The sequence below is a fragment of the Tyto alba genome, unplaced genomic scaffold (assembly GCF_018691265.1).
Source record: "Tyto alba isolate M040663 unplaced genomic scaffold, T.alba_DEE_v4.0 Super-Scaffold_2, whole genome shotgun sequence".
Taxonomy (NCBI): domain Eukaryota; kingdom Metazoa; phylum Chordata; class Aves; order Strigiformes; family Tytonidae; genus Tyto; species Tyto alba.
In genome coordinates this window covers 75,191,011-75,218,805 of record NW_024881282.1, presented here as the reverse complement: position 1 = coordinate 75,218,805, position 27,795 = coordinate 75,191,011, and the positions used below count along the sequence as shown (strand labels likewise).

Genomic DNA, 27,795 nt, shown 5'->3' with positions numbered 1-27,795 from the left:
CCTGGTTTTGAAGTCTTCAGTGTTTAGTCAAAGCAGTGGTAGTAACCAAATTACCCCAAAACACACTTTATATATTCGCCATTTGCCTGTGTTGTTATTTTTGTGTTACCGTTGCCTTGTGTCTTACAATTTGCATCTTGCATTTACAGTAGTATGTTTTTCTGGAAATTGTCAACACTAGCACAGCTGTGATAGAAGCAAATCCTAACTGTGCTGTTTCTAATCCTGTTTGTATCAGGTCTGAATCACACAGGACTGAAGAATTGTTGACTGGCTTTACCAATAGTTTAGAAAGAGTGTAGACAGAAAGAGAGTAAAGGCAGGTGTTGACCCAGGCAAGGCCTGAATTAAAATCTGGGGTAGGTCAAAAACAACAATGTAGTTACACAGTATGGTGCAGTGACTTCAGTATTCTACTGTTAAGGGGACCAAATTTATCTAGAAGTTGCCAAACAATGTTTAAAAGTAAATAAAGGGTTGCTAGGATGCCACTATAAGATTAATTCATTCTGGGAAACTGGGTGAAAAACTGTGGTTTTAATGGCAGTGAATTACTGCTGTATTGATTTGAAGCACTTTGTGTGCAGATGAAGCATCGGGAAGGTTTATATCAGTTATAGAAGAAATTTGATTTGTTTGCTTTTTCACAATGTGGTATTGGAGCTGGGCACCCTGTCAGCAGCAAAGTCACATCTAATAGCTGATGAAAGGTGTAACCCTGTGGTTCTTCCCGGTAAACGTGTTCCCTGAAGCAAGATGATGCTTCAGGCTTCCCAGATCCAACAGGGCTCCGGTTCATGCAGAAAGGCTGTCGCCCCACATAACAGGAAATACTGGGTTTCAACGAATCAGAGGACAAAATTGGCATTAAAAATTTAAAAATAAAAAAAAAACAAACAAACTGCTGCAACCAGGGAGGCTGCAGGATGGGACTTTTAATTTCTGCGGGTTCAGAGACAGCCAGGGTTCCCAGGAAAATGAAGTTAGTGTTTCAGATTTTGCTGTGCATCAGTAGTGCTTTAAACAAAGTCTTTTTAGCCTTGTCTTTGCTTGTCTGAAGATTAGGCTCCCCAGGCAGAATTTATGCACTTCTTCGTTAACCAAAGGAGTCGCTACGGTTACCTCATTGGGCCTCCCACGTAGCTGCTGCTATATATATATATATGCTTCACTTGTGAGCTTTTGCTGTCTACATGTGGCTTAGCAATTTTATTTGCTTTTGTATCCCGGTTAGGGGGTTGGGATAGTGATTGGTTGATATCAAAGTGCTTGAGAGAATGGGGGAAATACTGTGTTTTTTCCGTTTGTTTTTGAAATTATTTGGTTTTGAAATTAATTGTTTTCAGGAAGTACAAATCTGGAGAGTTTTAAAAAGAATAAACCTGTCTAACAGTAAATTAAAATACTGTAGTGTAAAATCATAGTAGTTTAACTTCACTGTGTCGTTTTTAGTAAGAGATACAGTAAGAAATTCAAAGATTGCCATCCGCAAAAAGGAAAAACAAATACTAGATCCCAGCTTTTACTTCTCTGCTGCTTCCTTGTCTTTCCCTACTTGGCTAAGAACAGCGCATAGGCTGTCAGCATCCTGTAGCGGAGTATTGGTACCATAGTGCATTTGAAAATCCATATTTTTCAGAGAATGGATGTCAGCCATTCCTCTGCTCTAATGGACACATCTGAGATGTCTCTTCTGTCAACCATCATCACTTTTCACATGCATGCCTTCAACATGAAAGCTTTATGGCTTATTTCAGTCTGCACAGGATATTCCCATTTTACCTCCCAGTAGAGTTAGAAATCAAACAAACCTTCTTTCCCCCCCCAGGTTTATCCCAAACAGAAGTAACCATGCCATATATAAACCGGTTGAGCTTCCTATAAAGGTCTGTTGTTCTCTGTGCAGTTGATAAAGCATGCATAGAACAGTTAAAATACAACAAAATCCATTGTAAAGCAAACACCAACGACTGTACTGCTTGTATATGACAGTGAGTAAAACTCTTCTGCTGAATTGACAAGGCAAAGGTACGTTCAGGGACCTGATGAAGTGCAAGCAGACATTTTTTAATAGTTTTTACTGTTGCAATTCAAATACTGATATTTGACTTTGTGAAGAAAAAAAGAAAAATGGGATTTACTTTTTGAGTAATTATTTCTAAAACATAAGCATAATAAGGATGCTCATAATACATTTTTCTAATATTCTTTTATGTTAAAATATATTTACAACTTTAAGGAGGTTTTGTTTTGAAGCAATGGCTGGTTGTTTTTCAGGGATATGCACTGAGAACATTCAGAAAAGTCTATACCAGAATGAGGTTTTTAATAGCTTTTCTTGCAAGTGTCAGCAAAACCATTTGGATTTATGTAATAATTACTGCTTTTGGGTGCCTTATTGCAGTGAAAATTACTTTTTATTAAAAACCCTCATACCTCGTAATCTCATACACAAAGTAAAAGGGTCTGTATATTTTAAAATCAGTTTATGTTTGTGAGTTCTTATTATCTTTCCTAAATAAGATGGTGTTGCTTGGGAAAATAAAACAGAATTGCAGAGAGTCAGGACAATTCTTGCAGAATTATGATACTGTAGAAGGACAAGTCTGGTGCTTGGCTTGCTTGTCTGCCTCATAGCCAGCAGCTGGAAAGAACAAGTCTTCATAGCATTTTTATAAGTTGGTTCATTCTAGAAGGTTAACTGAAAAAGCTCAATTTTTTTTTTTCTGTTTTGTTTTGTTTTCTCTTGAATATACCCACAGGATGATTTACATTTCAGAAATAGTGTTTTATTTTAGATATTTCAATAATAAAAAATACAACTATGTGCCACAGTACTTTTAAGAGTTTCTAAAATACTGTGATTTATTTGATTAATTTAGTGGACCTCTGCTGATGGCTTGGTTGCTTCTTCACAAGCTGCAGACCGCAGTGATCTTGAAAGAGCCATTATATTCTGTTGAATAACTATGGCTAGAGGTTTGCATACTTTGTCACTTCTGAAAGCTGAGCGTACTACGTGCACCCAGCTCTCCGCACATCCCTTTGTTTTCCTTTAATCTCCCTACATGCTGCTTCCAGGCTCTCTATTTCCAGAACCTGAAGCCATTCACCAACCCCCTCAGTCCATGACAGGGATTTTGTGACTCTGTTCCAGAGACTGGATGCTTCCTATTACTCTTTTCTTGCCATGGGATGTACACGCATAGCTTTTTTCTGCCATTAATCTTAATACAAACCTCCTATAAACTTGAGTCCCTCAAGCAATGGGAAAGAAGCTGCTGGAAAAAACAGTTGAAGTGCACAAGTTCCCTGTCACAGCCCATTACATGAAATTGTGATAGTGTTCTGGTAGACCAGTTCACTTGGTTTTGGGGTAGGGGAGAGAATGACAGCAAAAAAAAATCCAATCCTGACATTTCAAAAAAGTTGTTGACTTCTTGTTTCCACCCTTTTTTGGCAGTAGGTTGGAAATATCGGTGGGCTTGGGTGGAGGGGAGTGGCTGTTGGAAGAGAAAAAGTACATCTGTGCTCACAGAGTCTTTAGGAAAAAAAGCTCCGGTGAAGTCTTCCTCTTAATTGTACTCCATTAATATAGCATGTGTATCAGAACCTTTATTCTATTTTGTTATTCATTTAGGGGCTAAAGGCCAGATTAGGTGCTCCAAAAAGCTGCTTCTGTACACAGTGCTTGCTGGGGAACCCAGTAGTGAACCCTCATGCCCCAGTCCCTAAGTGGCAGATGTTATAAAAAGCCAGTGCTTTATTATTGAAAATTTTTATTAGGGAATTATTACAAATACGTCATTTAATTTGGCAATTGTCTTTTCAAGCCTTCTCAGTGTCAGTCGGACTACAGACTGTTTTCTGATCTTGCTGGTTTTTGCACTGGCCTGAGAATGCTGTTGCTTTGTTCACGCACCTTCATGTGCTCATATCGATCTTGCTGATTAGCTACTCCCTGCCTTGCTTTATTTGTCACATTAATAATACACCTGAAAAGAACCTGTTGTAAAGAAAAAGTGCTTCTTGAATCATGGGGAAGCCTTGCTTTGTTTTTTTTCAACTTTGTTTCCTTGAAAGACCTGTTTTGTTACACATTTTCTATTCCTGCAGCAGTGTGTTCTCTAGATGTTAGTGGTAAAGTATAAGTGCAATGGGATCTTAAATACATTAATAACATGTCTTCTATGTTTGTGTTACTCAGGCTGTGAAATTTGAGCCATATCATGACAGTGCATTAGCCAGATTTCTGCTAAAACGTGGCTTGAGAGTAAGTACTTCAAAATACAGCCAACTTATGCTCAAGTTACTGGCATTATTAAAATCCTTTGTCAAGAAATGTGTGCTGATTGTAGTATTTTTCCTTACTTCTAGAACAAAAGAATTGGTCACTTCTTGTTTTGGTTCTTAAGAAGCGAGATTGCCCAGTCCATGCATTACCAACAGAGGTTTGCGGTCATCCTAGAAGCTTATCTTAGGGGCTGTGGAAAAGCGATGCTACATGATTTCATGAAGCAGGTTCAAGTAATTGAATTGCTGCATAAAGTCACAATGGAGATAAAATCAGTTTCTGCAGAAAAGTATGATGTCACTTCCCAAGGTATTTGCTAGCAGGCATTTCTTTGTTTGTAATAATATTATCGTTTCTTTTTGTGAAAATCTAGACAGCAAATTTTACTGTTTATTTAGAAAATTCATGGATAAATTACTGTCTAGGGGCATCATTATTACTTTTTAAATGCCATTGTGAGTTAATAACAGTTGAACCAATAATCCATTTGTTTGTTCATTCCCCCCCAAAAGGGAAAGAATGTCAGTGTTATAGGCAACCAGTACTTTCCCAGGCTTTGGCTTATCTTCCTGAACCTCACGCTATGCAGCTGGGAAACATCTAAGTTCTTGTACATAACTGTTAGCTGAATGCCAGCACTGAAGAAAGAAAGAACCCAGGACACAAATATTAACTGGAAATAAAGAGGAAATGTGACACTTGCCAAGAAACACAGCCTTACCCTAAGCAGTTACTAAAAGACGCTTGGCAGGAAGACTTGGGGGGGAGTCCAGTGCAGCCTCTGCTATGCCACAAAAGTAGCTGGTGGATCGTCAGTGAATATACAGAGCGCGCATTTTGGGGGCTTTGTGATGTGCTGAATAGGAGTCCTGTGAGCCACAGATGTGGTATTGTTATTTCTAGTTCTTGTAAGCACTGCTTTGGAAGCCACAGCAGGGTTATGCAATGCCTGTTTACCTCTAGGTTTTGCCTGTCATTTTTTTTTTTTTTTTTCCCCCTCAACTCCCTTAAAAGCTCTTGTCATCATTCCTGTTAGTTGCTTGGTGTTGGGAGTAAGTACGAGAAGACCTAGGACAGTAATCACATTCTAAAAGCTGTAGAGAGACCATATCTTCATGCCTGTTCAGTGTGGTATGTTCCAGGCTAGGAAGTCCTTGGTTCAAAAGCCTTTCCGCTCTGGTTATGCAGAAGTGGCTCTGGTGGTGTTTCAAAAGAAATTTGAAGGAAATAGGCTTTTATTCTTCAGTATATAATATATCAGTTACATGACCACATAGTCTAAGTTAGGTGACTTACTGAACCCTCCATATAAAATATTCTTTCTAAACAATTTTCTAAAGTTTATCTTAAAATGGTCTACAATCTAAATATATTTGGTCAGAATCCCATGTTCTGGGAAGAAACTTTACAGGCTTGCAGATGTACATGTCTGTAACACCAGTGGTTTCCATAATACATTATCTTTGAAGGCTATGTGGGCAAAGAAGACAAGTTTCAAGAGAAAGCAATCACAGTAACACCCACCAGGTTTTGAAGTTGAAGAATGTGTGTAAAGTACAGCAGAACATTGAAAGATGACTTACATAATTGACGTTTTAACTGGATAGTCTTCCTGAAGCTATGGAGTGTCCCACTAATGCTATATCTAATTTAATTTATTTTCATATTATTGAGGATATGATTTTTTCTGCAGGCACCCTCTGCTTCTTACATTTAAAAAAATGTATATCCTAAAATTTCTTCTTTAGTTTATTGCTTGGTTTTTGCCCCATCATTTGCAATGTTCATAGTTGTTTCTATTTTCAGTCTGAATGTTTCGGACTGTTTCATTTCATTCTGTTGTGCAGTATCATCTAATTCTCTTTAATTCTCCAGTATTTGTGTATTTTTTTGAAGAATAAATGCCTTCCTGTTAGGTCCATACTAGTCCAGTAGCAATCATGCTGTCAAACGGTTTCTTTCACTTTTCTTGTAATCTCTTTGCTTGTATTTGAATGTAGTGACTAATAATAAATAAATAAATTCTTAAGATTACAGCTTGCATAGGATTATCTGTTTTCATCACCACTCTATTAGATGATTTGTCTCACAAGAATGTGTCTATGCAAATGTTTCTTCTCTTAAAAGGGATAGCACTTTGTTCTTAAGCCAGATCAACTTGAAATTGTTTCAGCAAGCACCTTCACTTGCATTTTAAAATCGGCTAATTCCTAATCTTTACTAGCTTCAATTGGTTGGCATAAAATTTTGAAATTACATTACATTGCAATGAGACTTACTGAAATCAAGCTAGATTTGTCTAGGAAATCAATAGTTACATTTTAAAAAGCAGTTTCATGACCCAAGTTACTACAACCTACTGGGGTTTTTTGTTTTGTTTTGGGTTTGGGGTTTTTTTTTGAAAGGTATCTAATTTTAAAGTCCATTTATTAGCTTCTGTATCTTGCTGTCAGATTTGTTTATTTTTTACCAGAGGAAATATCACATTAGTCATCTGACACTGATAGGTAGTTCTTTTCTAAAAGCCTTTAGGATAAGTGTAACATTTGTGTTCTGTGAGTTCTGATGTAATTCTTTTGGCTAGACTTCCTTAATTTGATAGCAACTTTTGAAATGCCTTAATTTTCTGGACATGAGCTGACAATCTGCACTTGCAGCCCAGAAAGTCAGCAGTGTCCTGGGCTACATCAAAAGCATCATGGCCAGCAGGTCGAGGAAGGGGATTCTGCCTCTATGCTCTGCTCTTCTGAGACCCCACCTGCAGTGCTGTGCCCAGCTCTTGAGTCCTCCCTTCAGGAAAGACATGGACCTATTGGAGGGGGTTCAGAGTAGGGGCACAAAAATGGTCAGAGGGCTGGAACACCTCCCCTGTGAAGACAGGCTGAGAGAATTGGGGTTGTTGAGCCTGGAGAAGAGAAGGCTCTGGGGAGACCTTATTGTTCAGTACTTAAAGAGGGCTTAGAAGAAAGATGGGGACAGACTAGGTTTAAGGAAGAAGTTTTTTACAATGGGAGTGGTGAAACACTGGAACCAGAGATGTGGTAGATGCCCTATCCCTGAAAACATTCAAGGTTGGATTAGATGGGGCTCTGAGCAACCTGATCTAGCTGATGTCCCTAGTCATTGCAGGGGGGTTGGACTAGACAACCTTTAAAGGTTCCTTCCAACCCAAACTATTCTATGATTGTATGATTTTATGATTTTGTCTACTAAGTATCCAGGTCCAACTCTAGCTTTCTCATTACAGTTTTTATCTCCAAAATTACTTGGTCATGTATACGTATGCTGTGTAGCTGCGATTTCTTTTAGAACAGTGATCAGGTCTTTGTCATAATGAAGGGTAATACCCAGTGTATTGTTTACACTGCTGATACTAGCTAGCTGATATGAACAGAGTACATCATGTGTAGTATAATGCATGCTGTTCTAAGTTGAAGATTAGGAAGCTTGAGATTCGGTTTATATATGAGCATTAAAATTCTTGTTTGTATAAATACACAGCAAATTTTCTTACTGGAATGTGAGATTAACAAGGCTGCTCTATGAAACCAGTTTTAGGAGGATAGGAAATTCAGTACCTCTATAGTTGGAGTCCTTATGATTATGGAATAATTGACTCCAAGAATTCAAAAGACAGGAGTCTGTCTGCAAAAGCAATGAGGTAGTTCAGAATAGTCCTGGAAAATACGAGGTGCTTTTAAATGCCTCCTCCTTCTGAGCCTTTGAGGTAGATAGTTCAACGTTTCCTTGTCAGTTACAAGGGCAAAATATTTTTTTGTGGTTTGTGCTGTGTTTTGTTTTGTTTTTTAAATGAAAGCTGACATTTTCATGTAATCTTATGAGTCTTCAGAACACCAAGCGCTGTGCAGTGCTTCTAACACTGTAGAGAGCACATGACTTGTGAGGTGCTTGAAAACTTCCCATTTAGGTATCTGACACAGCCCTGACCATTAACAATGTAAGTTAGAGTATTTCTCCATTCCTTAAATCAGGAGATCCTTGAGGAAAGCAATTTAGAAAGTAGCTAAACAGAGGAGGGTTTTAGCTAAATCTGATGCTTAATAAGTTTGATTACCTATAACTTTTTGCCTTCCAACTTCTGAATTGTTTTCTTACTTGAAATTGCAGTTATTGCACAGCTGAGACAAAAGCTTGAAAAACTACAGAGCAGCAATCTTCCAGAAAGTTTCAGAGTTCCATATGATCCTGGGCTAAGAGCAGGAGCCCTAGTGGTAAGTATATTTTGAGTTTCCATAAATCCTTTTTGAAAAAAATCTCCTATTTGCAAGTATGTGTCATTTGGTAACAGTTTTTGCTAATATGTCTGGAGGTCTTAATTCACCATGAATACGATGACATTTCATGGACTCAGTAAGTTTTTGTTCCCAAAGCTATCAGCATTTTCTAAATGTAATGGCATGCCACTAAAAAAATGCAACAACCCATAAAATCCTAATCATTAAATGGCAATTATGTTTTTTCCATTAATTTAATCTAGGATTTAACCAGGTAACTGACTTTTTTTTTTTTTTTTTTTTTTTTTAACATTAAATACTTGTATAAAACTGTTCTATCTGACTTCAGGGGCTTTGGGATATTCATTATCTGTTCCAGTTAATTTCTTTGTTACCCTGATTCACATCTGTCATTAAGGTTTAGGTCCAGACCTTCATCTTAGCTAAGGCAAACATTTTTGTTAGTATTTCTGATTTTTCAATATCTCTATATGTTGCTTTTGTTAGACAATACATCAAGATTTCATAGAAATACAGTAAGAAACACAGGGTTTTCTCTGTTACTGCCTCCAGTTTTGTGATGAGATTGCAGTGGTTTATGTCGACTCAGAGTTAAAAACAAGATTAATTAATCAGCAGATGTGTAGTGAGAGGGAATTGGCTCATGCATCTACTGTGCAGTGTGAGATTTGGGTAAAGCAGCACGGTGAGGATCCTTGGATTCACTTGATGTGCAGCAAGAAGCCTAGAAGAAAAAAAATCCCTCAATTTTTCTCTTAGCTAAGGACAGACAAACCATCCAACCTGTAGGGTACTCATTTGGATAACTGATTTAGTTGTCCAGATCTAGACATGTTTCTATTAAATAAACCTGTGCCTTGATAGACAGACTATAAGCTAATGTATCTTCAAGCTGAGAGAGTTAAACACTTCCCAGTTGGGCATGACTGAGGTGCTGTCAGTACAGAAGTCAATTCAAACATTGTTTACTCAGAAATACAGAATCTGTGTCTTCTTCGATATTATTTTCTTAATTGTATTTCTCCGTCCTTCATCTTTTGTGTACAAAAATCACTAACAGCATGACAAAAAGTGGATTTCAAAATAAAATAAAAGATCTTTCTGGATTTTCTAGTTTTCATTCACTTAGAAAGTATGCAGCTTTACCAGCACCTTCCTAGATAAGAAAGCAATAGATTTATGAGGGAAGGTAGCTATGTCCAAAATAGACTGGTTAGAGCCTTTTTTATTTTCCTCAAACTATATGAACAAAAATATTTGATATAACAAATTGTATTGGTAAGCTTTCATTTCATCTTCATTCTAGCAAATGCTACTTGTCCATAATCTTCAAACCCTGAAATTTGATTAGTCTGAACCAAATATTAGAAGTAAAATCAGTGTTTCTAGGAAGTTCAAAGATTTAACAACTTTTTTCCTTTTTAAAAACAAGGATGGTAAAAACTGTTTTCTTTTAAACTACAAGCTCAGCAGATCAATCTATGAAACACAAATATTCCAAAATACTTTTCTCTCATATCATTGAAACTGTCAGCTCTCAAACATTAATGTACAATCATTGTTATTATTTTAGATGGTTTTATTGTACATAGTAATATTCAGCAATGAACCAGGAATTCCAGAATAGAAAGTATTACATATTACAGTTGTATTAGACATAATTAATTGAGAAAACAGTTGAAATAATGCAATTTCAGTAGTTTCAGTACTGAATTTCTTGAGATTAAAAATGTAGTAAGACTAAATAGGGAATTTTTCTTTTTTTTATGAATGATTACGTTAAATTGGTTTTGCAAATGCCATTTTCCCCATAAATTTGAAGAGCTTGCTAAGGGCATTGAATCAAGCAATCTGGAATAACTGAAGTTGCTAGAAGTCACAAGGGTGGATGATGTGGTAAAATTGAACAATGATTATGTTGTGATTTTGCAGAGTACCTGTCAGAGTGCTGTGAGGGTCCATTATTTGACAGTTTTGTCAGAAACTCATTCCTGGTTGAAAAGGTTTTTTTTCTGTCTGAAGCAGATTTACAAGCTAAATCCAGTTGCAGAGAGTCAAAGCATGCTTTTTCCTTTATCGCGGACAGTGTTAAAAGTTGTGCAGGTTCAGTAGGGCTTTATATGCAATTGAATACCATTCCTTACATGTGCTTTCAGTGTGTTGCTTGTGGTATAACTAATTGGAAGTGAGTAAACTACTCTGTAGCGGGTGTGTAAAAAGGTTAGTTGTGTTGATAGTGGAGTACAGTGGCTAGCAATAAATATGTCTTTCACAGATAGAAAAATGTAAAGTAATGGCATCTAAGAAGAAGCCCCTCTGGCTTGAGTTTAAATGTGCAGATCCAACAGCTCTATCAAATGAAACCATAGGCATAATCTTCAAACATGGAGATGACCTCCGTCAGGACATGCTTATTTTACAGGTATGGTAGCTAAAATGTATAAAATGAATAATGTGAACATTTTCAAATATTTTTAAATTGTTTTACTTTTCAGAACTGTGTATACCTTATCTTTATTGTCCATACAAAATATGAGGTTGTTTTTTGTTTTTTAAACTGTATATGGCAAGGCTGACATCAAAGCTGGATCTTTTTCTTGTAATACAGGTTTTTATGTTACTGTGTTGTGAGTTAACCCTGGTGGGATGGGGAGAGAGGAAAGGAAGAGTAAAAGCAAGAAAACTTGTGGGCTGAGATAAAAATTGTTTAATAAGCAAAGGAGAATTGGAAGAAGAGAGAAAGAAAACAAAACAAGTGATGCAGGGGCAGTCACTCACCACATCCCATGAGCAGACCAATGCCCAGCCAGTTCCTGCGAAAAAGATGGTTAACCTACCTAAGCCCCTTCCTCTCAGTTTCATTGCTGAGCATGATATTATTCAGCATGGAATATTTCTTTGCTTGGTTCAGGTCATCTGCCTGGTTGTGTCCCCTCCCAGCCTCTTGTGAACCCCCAGTCTATTCCCACTGGGGAAGAGTGAGAAACAGAGGCAGCCTTGATGCCCTGAAAACACTTTTCAGCAATATCTGGAACACCAGTGTGTTACCAGCATTGCTCTGGTCACCAGCCTAAACCACAGCACCATATGGTCTGCTCTGAAGAAAATTAACTTCATCCCAGCCAGACCCAGTACATACTGTTACCCTACTTTCTCCTGCCATGTGCCATACATACTTCACATTTTGGAGTTCTAGAGAAGGAACCTTATTTAGTGCAAGATGGCCTGTTTTTCTGATGAAATAATTTTATCATTTATTTATGCAATGAGTGAAGTTACAAATGAAAAATTAATTAGTAGGGAAAATTGCTCTAGTAATATTTCAGTGATTGTTCTGACAGACTGGTTTGTTAGCACTTTGGGGGATATTTATGGGAAAAAATGGACGTACGAGCTAATGTATTCAATCTCAGCTCATGTGGGAATCATACAGTATATTTATTAATACTTTATAAAACTGCAGAGATTGCCTGGGCACAGAACACATGAGGAAATATAAACCCTGGTTCTATAACTGATAATCTTGAATGGCTGCATACTCTCTGTATTTATCTCTTAATCTATAAAACAGACATGTAAGTTTAGCCCCATCTCAGAAGTCTGGGTAGTGTTATTTGTATGAGTAACAAGTAATGGCCAAATAATTTGAAATAACGTAGTGTATACGTTTGTTTTTACTAGATTCTTCGAATTATGGAATCCATTTGGGAGGCAGAATCATTGGACCTCTGTTTGTTACCATATGGTTGTATTTCTACAGGGAACAAAATAGGTATGTGATAATACCTTCTGTGATTAGAAATTCAAAATACCACAGTTATAGAAGTTGTGTATAGGAGAACTATTCTAGTATGCACTGTAGTCCTGAGATAAATAGCAGGTTATTACACTTTCTGTGAGCAGCCTTCAGCTGCATCTTAGCAATGGTTTCTCGTTTTCTGATGGGTGTCCTTCCATGTCTGCACTAGCTTAGCTGACTGTGATTCCTGTGCAAGTCCAACTGTTTGGATGCTGCTTCAAATTTCTCTTTAATAACTATATTTGATATGAAAAAGTGAAAGTCAGTGCCTTAAGATGTGTTTTAATGCGTTGATAAGAATAAAAAAAGAGAAAAAATAGGAAAACATTTATGTTTTTTCCTGACCTAAAGCTTCATACCCTCTACTACATAAAAGTGATAGCATTACTCAACAGGATGCTTAGGCAATATTTCTCAGTGGGCATTAGTTCCTGCAGCACAGATGGTCTATTTCCAGAATTCATGGTGAGAGAAATCAAGTAGTTGTTTACAAAGCTTCCGGAGAACTGTATAATGGTGTGTAAAGCAACCTGATCACCTCTGGAAGAGTCCAGTTACATCCAGAAATGCCAACTAATATATAATTTATACATCCCAAAGGCACCAAACTGACTCTTTGTGGTTGGATTTGCATGTATTATGTACCCTAGCCCATCCATGTTGCACATTTTCCTAGTATCCAGATAATACAGAATTGACTGTTTTGCTGAGTCAGTTTTGCTGAGCAGTTCTTGAACAATTGCCTGGAGGAAAGCCTTCTCGGTGTAGAAAAAGTGGCCATGCCCAAATAAAGCTATTGTGCTGAAAAAAATGCTTTGGCTGGTATAAACAGTGTGTCAGTGAAACAGATTAGCAAGTACAGCTCTGCCATTTACTTAAAGTTTGAACATGTGTTAAAATTAACAAGCTTGTTAATTCCTGTCATGGGTATAGTTGGCAGTATGATAGTAACTGCATGAATTGATAAAATAATGATAATATAAGTATTGCTATGTGTCTCCCACAATCTCCAGCTTTTTAGTTCTTTTCTTTTTAGCAATATATTTTGCTTTATGGATCAAAGAAAAATTAATGGAGCCCCAGTAAAATTAAGAACTCTTTTTAATATATATCTGTAATGTACTTCCTGTGTAAAGTCCATCACCACATAAAATTTTTATCATCCTTGCTTTTGACTTCAGGATAGCTCAGCAATGCAGAAAACCCAAACGCACTGATAAAATACTTGGTAGTCTGACACAGAAGAGATTGCTTTCTCCTAATATGTGTGTTTTAAAATTAAATAAATGGCATTGATAGAATTATAATAATAAATGAAATGGAACATTATATATTAAAATACAAACTAACTGCAAATATAAGGAGAGTTGGTTTTTCTTCTCTCCTTTAGGTATAAGAAATGTAATTTTTTAGAGATATTTTTAGGATTTCATTTTATTTAAAATCATTTTAAGGCAATGTAATGGTTTGAAATCATGGAGGAAGATAGAGGATTTCTGCCAGTGATCCTAGCATTCTTATATTCAAGTTACAGACTTCATTACTCTTTCATGAATTCTTAATTGACTCCCTGTTCTTTTATCTCAGGGAAATAATTGCTTATTTTCCTGTATGCATGGGGGAGATGTAAGCACCACAGTAGGGGTATGGTCAATCACATAAAGACTCCTGTTCAGTTTGCTGAGAATACCTGTAGCCTGAATTAGTAATACCCAAGGTAGGACACTTTGTTGGAGAGCTTATGCTTGTTTGGAACAAAACCAAGGAGTAGTGTCATGCAAATGTTCTTTAACAGTATTCATACATGCTCTTCTTCCAAGCTGCTTGTTCCCTCCCTCTTAATATTTCCATGGATCTTGAGGCAGTTTTTGTGTATTGACACAGGGACAGTACCCCATTCTACACTGAGCAAGGGAAACAGCCAGGTGTCTTACACCTGGAGCTGGCATCCCCTCCTGTGTCAAGCTTTCTCAGTCTGTTGAAGACATCTGCATTCAATGCAGTTTGCAGTTTTGGAAACATCTGTCCTCTCCACTGCTGCTGACAAATAGACCTTTGTAGAAGAAACTTTCTGTTCTGTGTATCACTGTTGAAAGATCATACCCTATTCTCTCTCCCTTTGACATGGCCATATGTTCCCAGCTCTGCGAGGCAATTATCACTACTTACTATGCTGCATCACTGCCAAATTTAAGAATTTCAAGCTGACACTTAATGTAAGAGTTACCTGCTTTAATACCGCAGACCCTCAGAAACACATAGCATAGTGCATTTACTGCTGCTCTTCCTCCCAGTTGAACACAGCCCCGCTGAGATCCTTTATCCCAGTTACTGAAGCCTTCTCTAAGACTGACCATACCTCCCAAGCGGCATGTCTGCATTTAGAAGGATTTGCCGGTAGAGCTATACTATTCCAGCAGATAACTTTTTTACCACAATACCTTTGAAGTATCCACTTGGGCAGAATAAACTGCACAACATTCTGTGTAGGTTTTATACCACTCCTTTGGCAGTGCAGTGGAGAATTGTCAGTAAAGGGTTTTCATTAGCATCTGCTTTAAAATCTGTGGACTTTTTACAGTGCTAATCAACACATTTATGCTCAAGAAAGTTTTAAAAGCAAGGAGAAGCAGAAGGTGCCTCCTGCAACATCTCCGCTCCCCTGGAATCAAGGTGCTGATGGCCAGTAGAGGGAGATTTGTGAGCACAGGCAGGGGAAGCCTTTTCAACAGCTGGAATGTGGTCTGGAGCTCACTCCCAGAAGGAAAACAACAGCTTGACAAGTGCAGACCAACATGTGGAGCTTTTTAATTTGATGTTGTTGGCGGTGTGTTTTGGAGGTCATATTTCCACAATAGTTTTGTTACAAACAAATCCAGGTCACTGTCAAGACAGAAGAAGTACCTCCAGGGGATATTCAGCCATGTGTGGAAGACACGGGCAGGAAGAGATTACTGTGTTGTTACTCTGTTACTGAAAAATTTGCTCATAATTCAGTAATTGCAAAAGAGTAGGACTGTAAATAGATAAAAATTAATCCATTTCAGAAAAAGAGTCAAACTGAAACCAAATCAGAAACTGCTTTGAATCACTCTGGGGAGAAAGTAATATTTTTGTTTGCTTGCTTTTCTTTGAGCTGGAGCTGAAGCCAGGCTTTTACCTAGAAGACACTGTTGAACTTCAACCAGAGCAAGAAAACATAGTATTTCCAGTTACCAAATAAGTTCAACTAAAATCACACCTTGCCCCATACATGCATGCCCAGTATGAGGGCAGACTGCATTTGCTAGTCTTGGCTACAGTACAGAGTTGTGTTGCAGCCTCTGTTTCTGCTTTTCTCTCTAGCTTCCCCTTCATCACATGCCATGTTAGTATGAACAGTACAAGTCTTTGTTGCTGCACAGTATTGCTGTGATGTGCTAATTTGCCTTTGCGAGGATCTGTGTAGTTTAGGGACAGGCCTCTGGGCCTCAACAGCCAGAGCTTTCCACCAGCAACCCCACTGCTGTACCTCACTGTGTACTGATATTTCTGAACCTTTCTGTGCATATGTGCACTTAAGCTTAAATTGGATTTACTGCAGGAGGGCCAGCTCGGTTCCTCTGCCACAGCTCTGGCAACCCTTGCATCCCTAGGCTGCTGCAACACTGCAGCTTCTCTGCAGCTCCTCGAATTTGTGAAGTTGGAGAGAAGCTGGTGGGAATGTGAATGGTACCTGGGCTTCTGCAGGGGATCCGGACAGGAGGTAGTTCCTCTCCTTGAGAAAAGCCTTATGCAGAGGGTCCCATCTCATCATGTGTCTTACTATTTTAAATGGTTTTACGTTCTCATGGAGGAGTTTAGGATGCCAGGCTGGTTTTGGGCTCTGGCTGGTTTCATCTGGGAATGAACAAAAAACACTGTTGCTTGCAAAATAAATTTCTGCTCACAACGTATAAAGTTCTGCAGTTGATTTAAACAACCGAGTTTTAAATTTAATTTTGCATCTTTTAAATACACTTTGATACAAATTTAATAACTTCTTCAAACTTCTTCCTTGTTTTCTCTAGGAATGATCGAAATTGTGAAAGATGCTACAACAATTGCCAAAATTCAGCAGAGTACAGTTGGCAACACTGGTGCATTTAAGGATGAAATACTAAACCAGTGGCTCAAGGAAAGATGCATGATTGAAGAGAAGGTGAGTTCTTTGAATTTTTAAGTAGGATTTTCAAGTGCACCCTACTAATTTAGGAGCACAGAGCCCATACGGTTGTGTTTTTGTTACATGAGTTTGAAAAATCCATTAATTTTCGCTTTACTCAGCCACGGGTGTCTATGAAAGAGCCTTAAGCATCCAGCTGGCAACCGAGCTCCTGAGAAATGAGATGCTTTAGAAATTACTTCTTCGTCAGTGGTATTTGGAAGTGATACATGAGGAGCAGATTGAAAGGACATCTAAGAACACTGAAAGTCAGTGTGGTTTTAGAGGATTTAAATACAGGTTTGGGTACTCAATACTCCTTTCCTTAGGTAGGTCCACTGACCTACTAGAGCTTTCTGCCAGCATTATTTCTCAGCAAACATGGACAACTGTTCTGGGTTGAGTGAGTGGTGGAGTTTTTTGGTGGCAGGGGAGGGGGCTATCGGGGCGGCCCCCTGTGAGAAGCTTCTCGAAGCTCCCCCAGCTCCACATCAGCTCCACTTCTGTTTGGGAAATTGAGCCCATCAGCTGCGCCTCTGCGATAACGTATTTAAGAAGGGACGTGGTGACGTGCAGTCGGACTTGTGAGGAGGAGTGGCTGCAGCTGCATGAACACCAAGGTTAGTGGAGGAACGGAGGAAGAAAGGAGGGGGGAGGTGTGCCGGAGCAGAGACCCCCCTGTATCCTGTGGTGAGACGGCAGGGCAGCCACCCCCTGCCACCCATGAAGATCTACGGTGGAGCAGACACTGATTTATGGCCTGTTGTTCCTGCTCGGATGATCAAGGTTCTGTGCCCAAAGAAGGCCGGGGTCTCGTGGGAAAAGGCAGCCCCGCTGCTGTAATTCAGCACTGGGAGGATTGCAGCATGCGGGGGAGTCCCACGCCGGAGCAGCTCAGGAAGGGCTGCAGCCGTGGGAGAGAATCCAGTCGGAGGAAGTTAGTGACCCCTGACGGAGCAGTGTGGGGAACGCTGCGGCCCATGGGAGGAATTCAAGTCTGAGAAAGTTTGTGGAGGACTGTCTCCTGTGAGAGGGGGACCACAATGGAGCAGGAGGAACAAGTTCCGGACACTCCCCTCACCGAAAATGAAGGAAGTGGCAGCGCTGACTGCACCCCCCATTCCCTGCCCCTGTGCCACTGGGGGAGGAGGTAGAGATATCGGGAGCAGAGCTGAGCCCGGGAAGAAGGGAGGGGTGGGGGGAAGGTGTTCTCAAGATGTGGCAATGCTTCTCACTGTCCTACTCTGTTATGTGTTGTTAGTGTCTGTAATAAATGTATGGGTTTTTTTCCTTCCCCTAACAAGTCTGCCTTTTGATCGTGATTATAAAGGGGGATTTTTCCCCATCCCAGTCCTATCTTGAACCCCAAGCCTGGCTCTCTGTCCCTTCTCATTGCTGGAGGGGAAGGGAGAGAGAGCTGTTGCCTTGTGGTTGGCTGCCAATCAGGCCAAAACCACGACAACAACTATATGCTTATTTTACTTGTGCTAAGGTATACAGCCTGCTCACACAGTACAGGAAGTGCAGTGCAGGGCTGTGATCTTAATCTCTGCTGTGCAACCATGTAAGACAGTTTGTCTAACTGTTGGTAGATATGTGTCGACAGAAAGGCATATGACTTTGAGAATGTCTGCATTCAGTTTCTGGCATTGAAGCATTTAACATCTCTAAGATTTATTTTTAGTTTCAGGCAGCTGTGGAAAGATTTGTTTATTCTTGTGCTGGATACTGTGTGGCAACCTTTGTACTTGGAATAGGAGACAGGCACAATGACAACATTATGATTACAGAAACAGGTGAGTTATTTTCTGAGAGTTTCATGGAAGTGGGGACTGTCTATACTTGACTAAATTTATCTTTCATTTTAATAAATAATGGGTTTAGCAATGAATGAAGAGACACAATCCAGTTCTGTCAGCATTGCTCACAAATTCAGGTCCTCCTGTGATGTTATTGTCACCATTTTGGGCCTTCATATAGACTCTAGCTATTTATCATCAGTAATGCCATGCTTTTCCAAGGACAAGTTTTTTACAAACTAAATCATGAGGAATGTAAAACTATGGGGTTTTGGTGTCTATATCTAAGATCTAAAACCCAAAAAACTTTAAAAAGCAGATTCACCTGTCTGAAGTGGATGTGGTTCTGACAGTGTTCAGTGAAACTGTATTTATGTCAGAATTCAGCTGTTACTGTGCTGTTTTCACTTCCGAGGTACATAATTGCTTTATGTACCTTTGTAGAAAATAAGTGTACATAGAGTGTATTGATTTTGCTACGGTAGTCTGTGGGATGGTTGCAATCCTCCTCAAAGAACTTCAATTTTTTTGTATTACAAACTTTGGGAATCACTTCTGTAGCTGCACATTGGTTCATCCCTAATTTTACTTACCTATGGAAGTCCCAGAAAGGACACCAGAATGAGCAGTACATATGGAGGAGTTTTATTTGGTCTAAGAAATTCACTTTCAGTTTCACGATCCTCTTACTTCGTAATTAGTCTTTACATAATCCTAAAAGACAGAAAATACTTGTAGGCTTAGTTAGAAGGCTGTATGTTTAATATTAATCATATTAAAGTTAAAGTTTTGCCCTTTAAGGCTAGAGAGAAATATCCTGAAGGCAGAAATGAGCTAATTGAAGACTACAGTAAAAAAGTTCACCAGAAGTCCTTGAGGAAAAGAAGACAAAGAAATGCTTTAATTTCTACTTTACATACAGTATAATGCAATGTTAGTGCCCACTGGCAGAAAATGAGGGACAGGTCAGTAGAAAGGGAGACAGAGTGAGGAAGGTTTTTCTGTTGTGGTCAGGAGCTGGTTTGCCATAGAGTCGTTAATGGGAGCTGTCTTGAGAAACAGAAGCCAGAAGGAATGTCAGTCTGAGAGGTCTGCAGAGAGCATCAGATTTAGTAGGTTGGGAGCACCCAGAAACAGGCTGAAGTGCTGGAACATCTGAGGATGTTCTACCTACAGATCACTGTTAAGTATCATTTTACATCATTTGATGTTTTATCTTTTCTATACGTGTACCACTATTACAAATCTGCATTTTTAAATAATCATACTCTTTTATCCTTACGTCTTGTCTGTCAGTGAAAGTAATAATGTGAAGAGCAGCAGCACACTCCAGTCATGTAGGTGTAGCAATCCTTAAAAGGGGAATTTTTCATCGTTTTCCTGGGAACTGATACCCTACTACAATCTCAAAGTTATCCAAAGGATGACAGTGCAAACTTACTTTGCACAATACAGGTTGGTTTAGAGATTGGTAATGCAGGTCTGTGAGGAGGAAACATGTTCTAGTGAATGACATTAGCTTAGGAGCTAGATAATGCCAGAATCCCACAGGTATTTGAAACATAATCCACCCACCTTTTCCATATAGTGGAGTGCTGGGAGCTTTCCTTGTTTGATTTTTGGAAAGTTGTGAGTGTATATTTAGAAAACATGGCAGTTCTGCCAGGTTTTTAACAACTGCCAAAGATAAATAAAAAGTAACTTTGCCAAGAGGACAGAATTTTATATTAAAAAAAAAAAAAAGAGAAAATAGTCTTTTCTGCTGAACTGAAGAGTGATCATATATACCCCAAAAAAGAGATTTTGGAATTATTGTGAATGTAAGTAAGTGGTTTTGGCTGTTTATTGTGTTTGAGCCTAACTGTGACTTCTTCTTGTCTTCATGAAGGTAACCTTTTCCATATTGATTTTGGCCATATTCTTGGGAATTATAAAAGCTTCCTTGGAATTAATAAGGAAAGAGTTCCTTTTGTGCTGACTCCGGATTTTCTGTTTGTCATGGGGACTTCCGGAAAGAAAACAAGTCTCCATTTCCACAAATTTCAGGTAAAGTGTGAATATCTAGTTGAAAACCAATTAAGCAATGTTTTTTACCCTCTGAAATGAACATTAGTGCCTTAGTTTTTAAAGGCCTAGGCTCCTGGGTATTATGTTAATAAAATGTAATGAATCATAATACAATTCTGGGATATTTTAGGCCCAACTAAGAACAAAAATTATCTGTAGGATTATGGGAACTAGAACTCAAACATGCCCAAATCCCTCATTGAAGAGCTTATGTTAGCAGCAGACCAGATAGGCAGTCCTTTCTTTGTTCTTGTCTTGATTGAAAATACCTTGTAGAGGGCCTCAGTAGTTGTGCAATTAGAGATTCATAGCACTAAGCAGAGCCTTCTGTGTAGTTCAAGCAGGTACGAGGTATTCCTCACCTGGCTTTGCCAGTGTGATTTTCTCATGATTCTGCCCTTGTGTTCTGGGGCTCAAACTAGTGCATCTGAATAGAAATGTGGGGTGACCCTAAGTTATGTAACATTCTGGTTTTGCGGATGGACTTAACACTCTGAAACAAAGGAATGATGTTAAAAAATCTATTACAGCTTCTATTTGAAATTGAGCCCCTCTGAAACAGTTGTGATTTTTCAAGATTGTGTAGGACCTGGGTGAGGAGGGAGCAAAGCAAAATGCTGGTTAGTATGTTTGATGAAATGGCTGAGCAGAAGTAAATGGATGCCTGGGGTGTTACTCCCATGCTCGTCTTCAGGGCCTTTAAATAAGTGTCTGATTTAGAAAGCAGGTTCTCTATAATATCAAAAGAAAAAGTCTCCTCCAGAGTGTGAGTCAAAGTAAAAGCCTAACTTAGATGTTCTGGATTCCCTGTGGATGAACCAGTCTCTGTGTCCTGGTAAGGAGTCTGGTTTTCTAATGTGAGCATCCAGTTAAGGTTCTTATTGTTGGATAGTGAATACATTCCTTTGAACATATACATGATTGTACTGCTGTTGTGGTTTAGGCCCAGCCAGCAACTGAGCACCACGTAGCCACTCACTCGCTCCTCCCCCACCCCCAGTGGGACCGGGAGGAGAAAATGCAACAAAAGGCTCATGGGTTGAGACAAGGACAGGGGAGGGCTCACTCACCAGTTATGGTCACAGGCAAGACAGACTCAACTTGGAAAAAACCCATCAAATTAAATTTGATCACCGCCAATAATCTACCAATCAAATCAGATTAGTGTCTGCAGTGAGGTAATGTTGTGTTGATATATACAGATCATCCAGCCTTCTTAGTGAATATCTGACCTTTACTTCAGCAGCCCAAATACCAGACATGATAGGAGGTGATTTTTGGCTTAGCCTCTCTTCAATAAGTTGTGCCTTTGTCATACAGTCCTGGGTTTGACTGAATACACACTTTGTTACTCCAGTGCGAATTTCTAAATACTGCTACCATCCCACGAATGCAGACAGTTTAGGAATGCTGTGATATAGTGCCAGCATCATTTCCACTAGTGTCATTAACCAGATGAAGGGTGATTCATGTGCTTTACCTTTGTGAACTATGACCATGATATGTGACCTGATCATTTTAAGTGGGATGATTTAGGCACAGACAACAATAACACTGACCAAAAAAGCGTAAGTTCATGTACAGTTCTGCTGTATTGGATACTGTTTATAAACTGCTATTGTGGTAGCACATTAAAAGGCTTTTCTGTCTCAAAGACCAATAAAAAGAAAGTTGAAATACTTACATAGAAGTAAAATAGTAACACACAGCAAGATCTCTATTACATATTTTGCTGTAAAAAATATATGTTTTAATTATATGTTCAGAGTGCAGAAATAAAATTATAGCTTCACTTTTCAGCTGGCTGTTTTCATCATGTTTCCTAATATTGAGGTATTCATTCAGTATGCCTGCTGACTCATTCATATCTTAATGGAAAGCCCTCAGCATTTATCCTTCATTAATTTTTAAGAGCCTCTCATTAATTTGTACTTCAACTACATAGGTTGTATTTTAGAGGAATCATTTGTTTGTTACAGGCTTTGGTGGTTTTAATATTTTAAAATACCTACTTTTTTTATTTCTCTGTTATCTCTTGGGTATAGTCCATACAGATGTTTTAGCATAGCTCATGAAGGTGTTAGAGGTTAATTAGACAAATAATTTTGACCAAAGTTCGCTGCAACAGAGTATAGTTCATTACTAGTGAACTTCTGAAGCTGTGAGTGGGCTGGCAACTTTTCTGGAACTAGCAATAAAAAGCTCATTCCTATTAGCTCTTAATCTAAATTTTGCTTCCCTTTTTGTTTACGTTCCTTATGACAGTTTAATGAAACTTAGAAGCCAGAGGTTATTAATGACATCACAGAAATGCGTAGTAGGAAGCAGTGTTTGATGGTCTTTGTCCTAATCACAAAAATGTATTTAAACATGACTTCATCTGAGAAGACAAATATTTTTCTGTTCCATCTATGAATTCTTCAGCTGCCTTAGTACTGCCCGGATTTCTTTTGCTGTAAGTGTCACATGTGGTGGCATTTCCTTTCCAGCCTTTGGCTGAAACCCATGCAACTCTCTTACTCCTGTGTAGACACAACTTTTTCACTTCTTACTTGTAGAAACCCTTGAAAGACCCTCATCTAAGATCTTCATAGTCTCTTGAGCTTTGTCCACCTACCTATTACTGGTTTGCAAAAAGTAGCAAAGACAATTTTAGGCATTAAATTTTGAGTGCATTTTTATTTATTATACTTAATTTATTTAATTCATTATTTTTTTCATTACTCTGATGACTTGATAATGCAGAGATCTGTATTTTCAGTACTAAACAAATTCTTCTATAACATTTGTTTACAAAATCTCATGTATTTGATTGTCAAATAAAGATGACAGCACACAAGTGTAAAACCAATCATTGAAAAATACTTATTTGTAGTATACTGTACAGGGAAAGGATGGCCTGTATAACAGAGCCGGGACACTTTATATTATAAAAATGCCTGACCTTTAGGATACTAATACTTAGGACAGTTTGAAGCTCTCAAAATAGTTATTCTTTATTGTTAATTCAAAACTCTGTTCAGTTTCTGTGTGAATAAATAACTATCACAGGCAGATACAAATTTTTAAAGTATTTTGAATTCCTGGAAGGACTGCCTTTGGGATGCAGTGATGCCAGGCTCTTGACTGCATAATTGTTTTTCTGTCTCAGACACCTGCAGTAGTGAGATACATCATCCATAGAGAAATATAAGATCTTCTTTGATATAATTATAAAGAGCTTTCATCTCATTCAAGGGGAACAAAACAAACACTAACTCTTGTGACAAGTTTTTCCTATTTGAAGTTGATAATACATAAGTAAAATTTTTTTTTTTTTCTTTTTTTTTTTTCCCTGGTGTCATGGAGAGAAACTAATCCCTGCGAAAAGATGATGGTGTTTTCTGTTGTAAATTGCACTTTCACCATTGCAATTTATCATCTGCTTTGCTAGAGCTAAACTAGCATTAGTGTTCACAGTTATGATCTTATTTCAGGACAGAATTTCTCAGGAAACAGAGTGAAAGATTTATGGGCCTAGGCAATAGGAAAAAAAATCCTACAGACAGATCTTCAACATACCATCTTCCTCCCTTATTATAATCCTGACCTGTCTGGTTGGTTGTCCTGGTGTTGCTGATGTGAACAGTGGTAGATGTTAAGATTATTTGTGCACTTCTTACTGTTCGTAAGGAAGGAAAAAACCCATACACCTTGTCAAAAATAAATGGTGTTCTAGAGGGCTGATGAGATTTGCTGGAACTTTACATTAAAATATTTGGATTTCTTAAGAATTCTGTAATAAATTCATATATATATGTGGAAAGATTAAATTGAATATTTAATTGGGTAGAAAGTAGCATTTCTTCAGCTTTGTTTTTAATAGCAACAACCTTCTTGAAAATATTTTTCATCTTTCTACATTACTGCATTGCAGGCCCAATTTAACTTTCTAATATGTGATTGATTTCTTCATTGCATTGTCTTCTTTAAGATGTTAATTCTAAAAGTAAATGAGTAATAAATTCAATATAAGAAATAACCGTTACGTATTAGTCACTTAGCATTAAATATTCTTTTAAAAAGCATTGCGTGTTTTTCCAAGCTGCAGAAATTTCATTCTAAAGGTTATGTTGTTATGCACAAATTACTTACATATGGAAGTGAGAAAGCTATAAAAAAAAAAATATGGAATCCAGTATGATAGTACATAAACATAGAAGTCCTACAGCAAGTCAGTGTGCCTGAAAACTAGAGCTGTCAGCTGGAAAAATTTCTCAGAGCACCAAGCCTGAAAAATCTTCCCCATTAGATAAGCTGTCACCTCTGCAAAGTTAATAGACACATATATATGAAATGAAGGACAGTCACCTGAAGGTGCTGTTTTATGCAGTATGACTTGCCAGCCATGGTCTTTGAATGGGGACACAGCAGTTGGAAAGGAAGACAATCAAGTATCGCTGTCTCTTTTAACAGCCACAGAAAAAGATGATACAACAGGGAAATTAATTTGAAATTTTGGTGAAGCTATGGTTTTACACTTCCGTAATTAATATAATATTATTAAAAAGAGCTTTTAATTTGTACACCAAAACAGTACTTGTTGCCCCAAGGTGTGATGGTGAAGGAAGTAATACCGAGGGGCAGATGCAGAAGCTCGCCTCACGTTTCTGCTCAGGTGAACAGTTCTGTTGAGTCTCCTCTCTCTGACGTACTCGAGTGATTGAATAGCACTGGTTAATGAGAGTCTTGTGACATTCCTACCATCCCTCTCAGTTCACCTCATCAATTAACAAAAAATTCTTCTCTCTTGTAGGACGTGTGTGTGAAGGCTTATTTAGCTCTTCGACATCACACAAACCTGCTGATCATCCTCTTCTCCATGATGCTAATGACTGGAATGCCCCAATTAACCAGCAAAGAGGATATTGAATATATCCGGGATGCACTGACAGTAGGGAAAAGCGAAGAAGATGCCAAAAAGCATTTTCTTGATCAGATAGAGGTTTGCAGAGATAAGGGCTGGACTGTGCAATTTAACTGGTTTTTACATCTTGTGCTTGGAATCAAACAAGGAGTAGAAAAGCATTCTGCTTAGTATTTTATGTAAATTAACTGTAGGTGTGAATAGGAGGTTAGTGAATCTACATGTTATTTATGAATTCTGAATAAATGAACAGTCAAAATTGCCTTTACTTTGCTGGCAGCTTAAATGGATCTTCTAAAAAGGCAAAGACTTTTGCTCTGCCCCTCCAGAAGATCTTCCTGCAGTTAAGATGTTGGGTTTTTTTAAAATGTTTAATGACACTTCAGGTTGCTGGATTCTTTTAACAGGTTGCTTTACTGGTGTGGCCTGCGTTTTTCTTGTTTTCTTTAGTAATAATTTCAGATAAATATGAAGGAGGAGCTTGAGTAAGATGATAACCTACAAATTCAAATAGAAATCCCCTATGACATTACCTTAATTGTTCATGAGGGTCAGGCCCTTCAAAAGCAGAAGAATCTATTTAAAATCTATCGTTAAATTGAAATCCCTGTAGGCAATTCATTTCTTTCTCAGGATGGCTTACAGTCAAGTGTTCTTCACCCACATCCTTCCCTTTTGTCCCTTCCTTAACACTTTGTCCTTATTGGATGTTGTCAGTAGAAAACAGCTTTGGCCCTACCGTTAGAGGAAATTACCTTACTGTTATTGTGACCTCCTGACATAGACAACTGAGCTTGACTGTCCTGTCAGGAGAACTTCATAGTTACCTGGAAGTTCCTCAGGTTTGAACCTGAAATTCTGAAGATTTAATTTTGAAAGGTTTTTTACTGTAATTTTTAATGGATAATATCTGTATTATATTACAGGTTATATTCTTACTGTAAAGTTACTAAAATTCCACCTGTATAGTAAAAGCTTTGTAGAAAAAGCAATGGTACTTCCTTATTCCTCAGAGAAAACTCCTTATGTAAGAGTAATTGACATTTTACCAAATATTTGAGAAACCCAAAGTTATTTGTTCTTTGGTGATATATTTTCAGAATTTACCTAGAAGGAATTAATTGTAATCTTTGAAATTGTGTATATTTTGCTATTTATTTTTAAATTCCTTAAGAGATTATACTACTGGAAAGCTATTTATGAAAGAGAAAGAATCCTTATTTTTAATTTCAATATTTAAACTTAAAAGAGGAAAAAATGGACACTGTTAAGTAGAATTTTAACTTCTCCACTGTTGGATGCTTGCAAATCATCAAGTCTGCCTATGGTAGGAAAGGAAAAAATACAGAGCATGAATTAGTCTTTGACTTGAATTATTATGGTATGCTTCCTGCTAATTGATTTTTACCAAAGAGAGAAGATGGCTTACAATATTGCTTTTTTGCACTTGTGCCCGTGTAATTTCTTCCTTCATTGTAGTGTTACATGGGTTTTACTTTACATATAAATGATTAACTGAATTTTTAAATTCTGTTATCATTTGCTTTGATCATTTCACAGAACTGTTACGATTTTAACTACTGCTACCACTGTTACTACTGAGTATATTCTCGAAGGATTTTTAATAACTGTACTGTAATTAATGTCTCAGTTATGAGATATAGCCAATCTATTCTTGAAATGTAGATGTTTAATTCGCTACTGTGCACAACTATTTTTTATGTATATGGTAGATTCTAGTTAAGGAAACCTAAAAAGTTTAAACATAGAATATTGTGTTGTTCTGTTACATTATTATTCTGTGCAAGATAGGCCTAAGATCATACTAAAATATAAACTAAATGGTGAATATTGTCTGTAAAATGGTATTTTTAGATTTGTATTTTATAGCTCTGAAATAAATTGACATGTTCTATTAATTTATCATTCATGAATAAGCAGCTCAGCCCAAAATACACATAAATATTTTTTATCCCGTTACTTAAAGACTATGTAATCTCAGTAAGAAATCATATTCAGAGTCCCACTAAGAGGAATTGTTTTCGTTCCATATTAATAACTCCGTATGATGTTAGATATCTTAAATTTTACTAGTCTATAGTATTAGAATTGCAATTACTGTAATTGTAAAATGTGAATAGAATATTACCACTTTCTAGGAGCACTTTATTAATTCCTGGTTTGTTCTGAAGATTTTAGTAAGTTCCTAGTTTTAAAAAGTAAGTAAATCTACAGCTAAATTTAACTCCGGTATGGGGAAATAAATGTTAATCATAACTTCAAGGGAAATGGCACTCTAGAAGCAGCCTTCACTTGCAGAAAAAGGTCTACGAGAGATCTGCACCCAGAGGGAAGCAGTTTAGTCCTGCACTAAACTTTGATGATTTTTACCAGCAGTTTAAAATGTGCTGTACTGAGTTGCATACAGTGTTTGTTACAGACACCTGAAACATCTCTGTGCTGAGCTAATTAGCAAACTTGTTCATTGCTT

The 27,795-nt window shown here is 37.8% G+C and overlaps 1 protein-coding gene across 2 annotated transcripts in view; it reads left to right on the top strand.

The window, feature by feature from the left end:
- Positions 1 to 27,223, top strand: part of PIK3CG (phosphatidylinositol-4,5-bisphosphate 3-kinase catalytic subunit gamma) — a 35,673-nt gene extending 8,450 nt beyond the window's left edge. The window contains exons 3-11 of one of the 2 annotated variants that reach the window (XM_042793099.1): positions 4,208 to 4,273; positions 4,378 to 4,603; positions 8,423 to 8,526; positions 10,826 to 10,972; positions 12,232 to 12,322; positions 16,399 to 16,529; positions 18,217 to 18,328; positions 20,220 to 20,377; positions 25,194 to 27,223. In XM_042793099.1, coding sequence (XP_042649033.1) covers positions 4,208 to 4,273; positions 4,378 to 4,603; positions 8,423 to 8,526; positions 10,826 to 10,972; positions 12,232 to 12,322; positions 16,399 to 16,529; positions 18,217 to 18,328; positions 20,220 to 20,377; positions 25,194 to 25,475 — 1,317 coding nt within the window. In that variant the 3' untranslated portion in view covers positions 25,476 to 27,223. Of the gene's footprint in view, positions 1 to 4,207; positions 4,274 to 4,377; positions 4,604 to 8,422; positions 8,527 to 10,825; positions 10,973 to 12,231; positions 12,323 to 16,398; positions 16,530 to 16,654; positions 16,923 to 18,216; positions 18,329 to 20,219; positions 20,378 to 25,193 lie in introns of those variants that run through there. The other variant, XM_042793100.1, reaches the window with a different exon arrangement.
- The last annotated feature ends 572 nt before the right edge of the window (positions 27,224 to 27,795 follow it).